This window comes from Fusarium odoratissimum (assembly GCF_000260195.1).
Source record: "Fusarium odoratissimum NRRL 54006 unplaced genomic scaffold supercont1.396, whole genome shotgun sequence".
In the NCBI taxonomy this organism is placed as follows: domain Eukaryota; kingdom Fungi; phylum Ascomycota; class Sordariomycetes; order Hypocreales; family Nectriaceae; genus Fusarium; species Fusarium odoratissimum.
Genome location: NW_022159082.1, coordinates 1 through 1,128, shown reverse-complemented (window position 1 = coordinate 1,128; position 1,128 = coordinate 1). Strand labels below are relative to the sequence as shown.

The 1,128-nt window shown below is 48.1% G+C and overlaps 1 protein-coding gene across 1 annotated transcript; it reads right to left on the bottom strand.

Moving 5' to 3' along the window:
• Positions 1-30: 30 nt before the first annotated feature.
• Positions 31-1,120, bottom strand: FOIG_16965 (uncharacterized protein; the record flags this gene model as incomplete). Its single annotated transcript, XM_031218446.1, has 2 exons — positions 31-1,033; positions 1,089-1,120. Coding segments are annotated over 2 exons (1,035 nt in total), but the record flags the coding sequence as incomplete, so codon positions are not given.
• Positions 1,121-1,128: the final 8 nt, after the last annotated feature.

The window sequence follows — 1,128 nt, the reverse complement described above, 5'->3', positions numbered from 1 at the left end:
AGAAGGAAACGAGCCCGCTATTTGAGATATTCAGTTAAATCCTAAACATGGCGATCCTAAGTTGAAAATAATATCTGTATCTCCCAAATTTCCAAATTGTTCGTCAAAGAAAGCCTCTTCAGCATTGTATTCATGAACATCATGCTGTAAGTCTCCACTAGTTTCTGTCCCTCTTGGTTCATCCTGCGAATTCAAATAGCCATTCGAGGGTTGAGATGGCGAGACATAACATGGCAATGTGGAGGAAATAGACGTCAAAGCCGATGCAGTGACAGTTCCATGGCTGAGCAGGTTTGAGGTGTCTACACGAGGCCCAGAAGCCGGCTGACTGCTTGGAGGCTGAAACTGGCTTGGGGTCAGACTTGTGGGTGAGAAGCGTGTATTTGGCATGTTGCCGGGTTGCTGATCATATGCATCTCCAATACCTGATGAAGTACCCTCTTGTCCTGGTTCCACAAGCGACGGCGAAGGGAGTCCCGTTGCGTTCCAGCTTGTATGCTCCTGCAAGCCTCGTATTGCAACTTGTTCGCCAGGTAGAGAAGCAGTGGAATTAGTCGATGTGCATCCAAATCCACAACTACTGATCCCATCATCGGTGGCCCTTTCTGTGGGACTCTGTCGCAAGGATCGACCGGCATCGACCATGGTGTCGTCGTTCGTAGCCCGGCATGAACAGTACCCAGACTGGCACGAGTATGTGGCGCTCCGTGAATCTTGTGACTCATCGTCATCAAGAAGTCCTGCTTGCCGATGCAAATCTTCCAAGAATGTCACGATACCTTTTGCGGCGGCTTTGAATAACTCCTGGATTGGAACGCCATTTTCGTCAACCTCGACAGCCTCGACAGCCTCACCAGTCTCGTCAGCCAAGTATACCTTAGGAAGCTGAAGTTCTTCATGTGTAAATGTTAAACTTGGGTTGTTTGCTTCTTTGGCATGATGATTTCTGACATCTGTTTCAATGTTACCGCCCGTGATGAGGTCGTCGATGGATCGTTTTTTCCCTTGTGGCGGGGCTTTCTTCTTAGATTTCCTACAACTTGAACTTTGTTAGTGTTTATCTTGGAACGGAAGATTAGTAAACTCACTGGGTTCTTGGCTTGAGTTCTGAGAACAGGACCTCGGGGC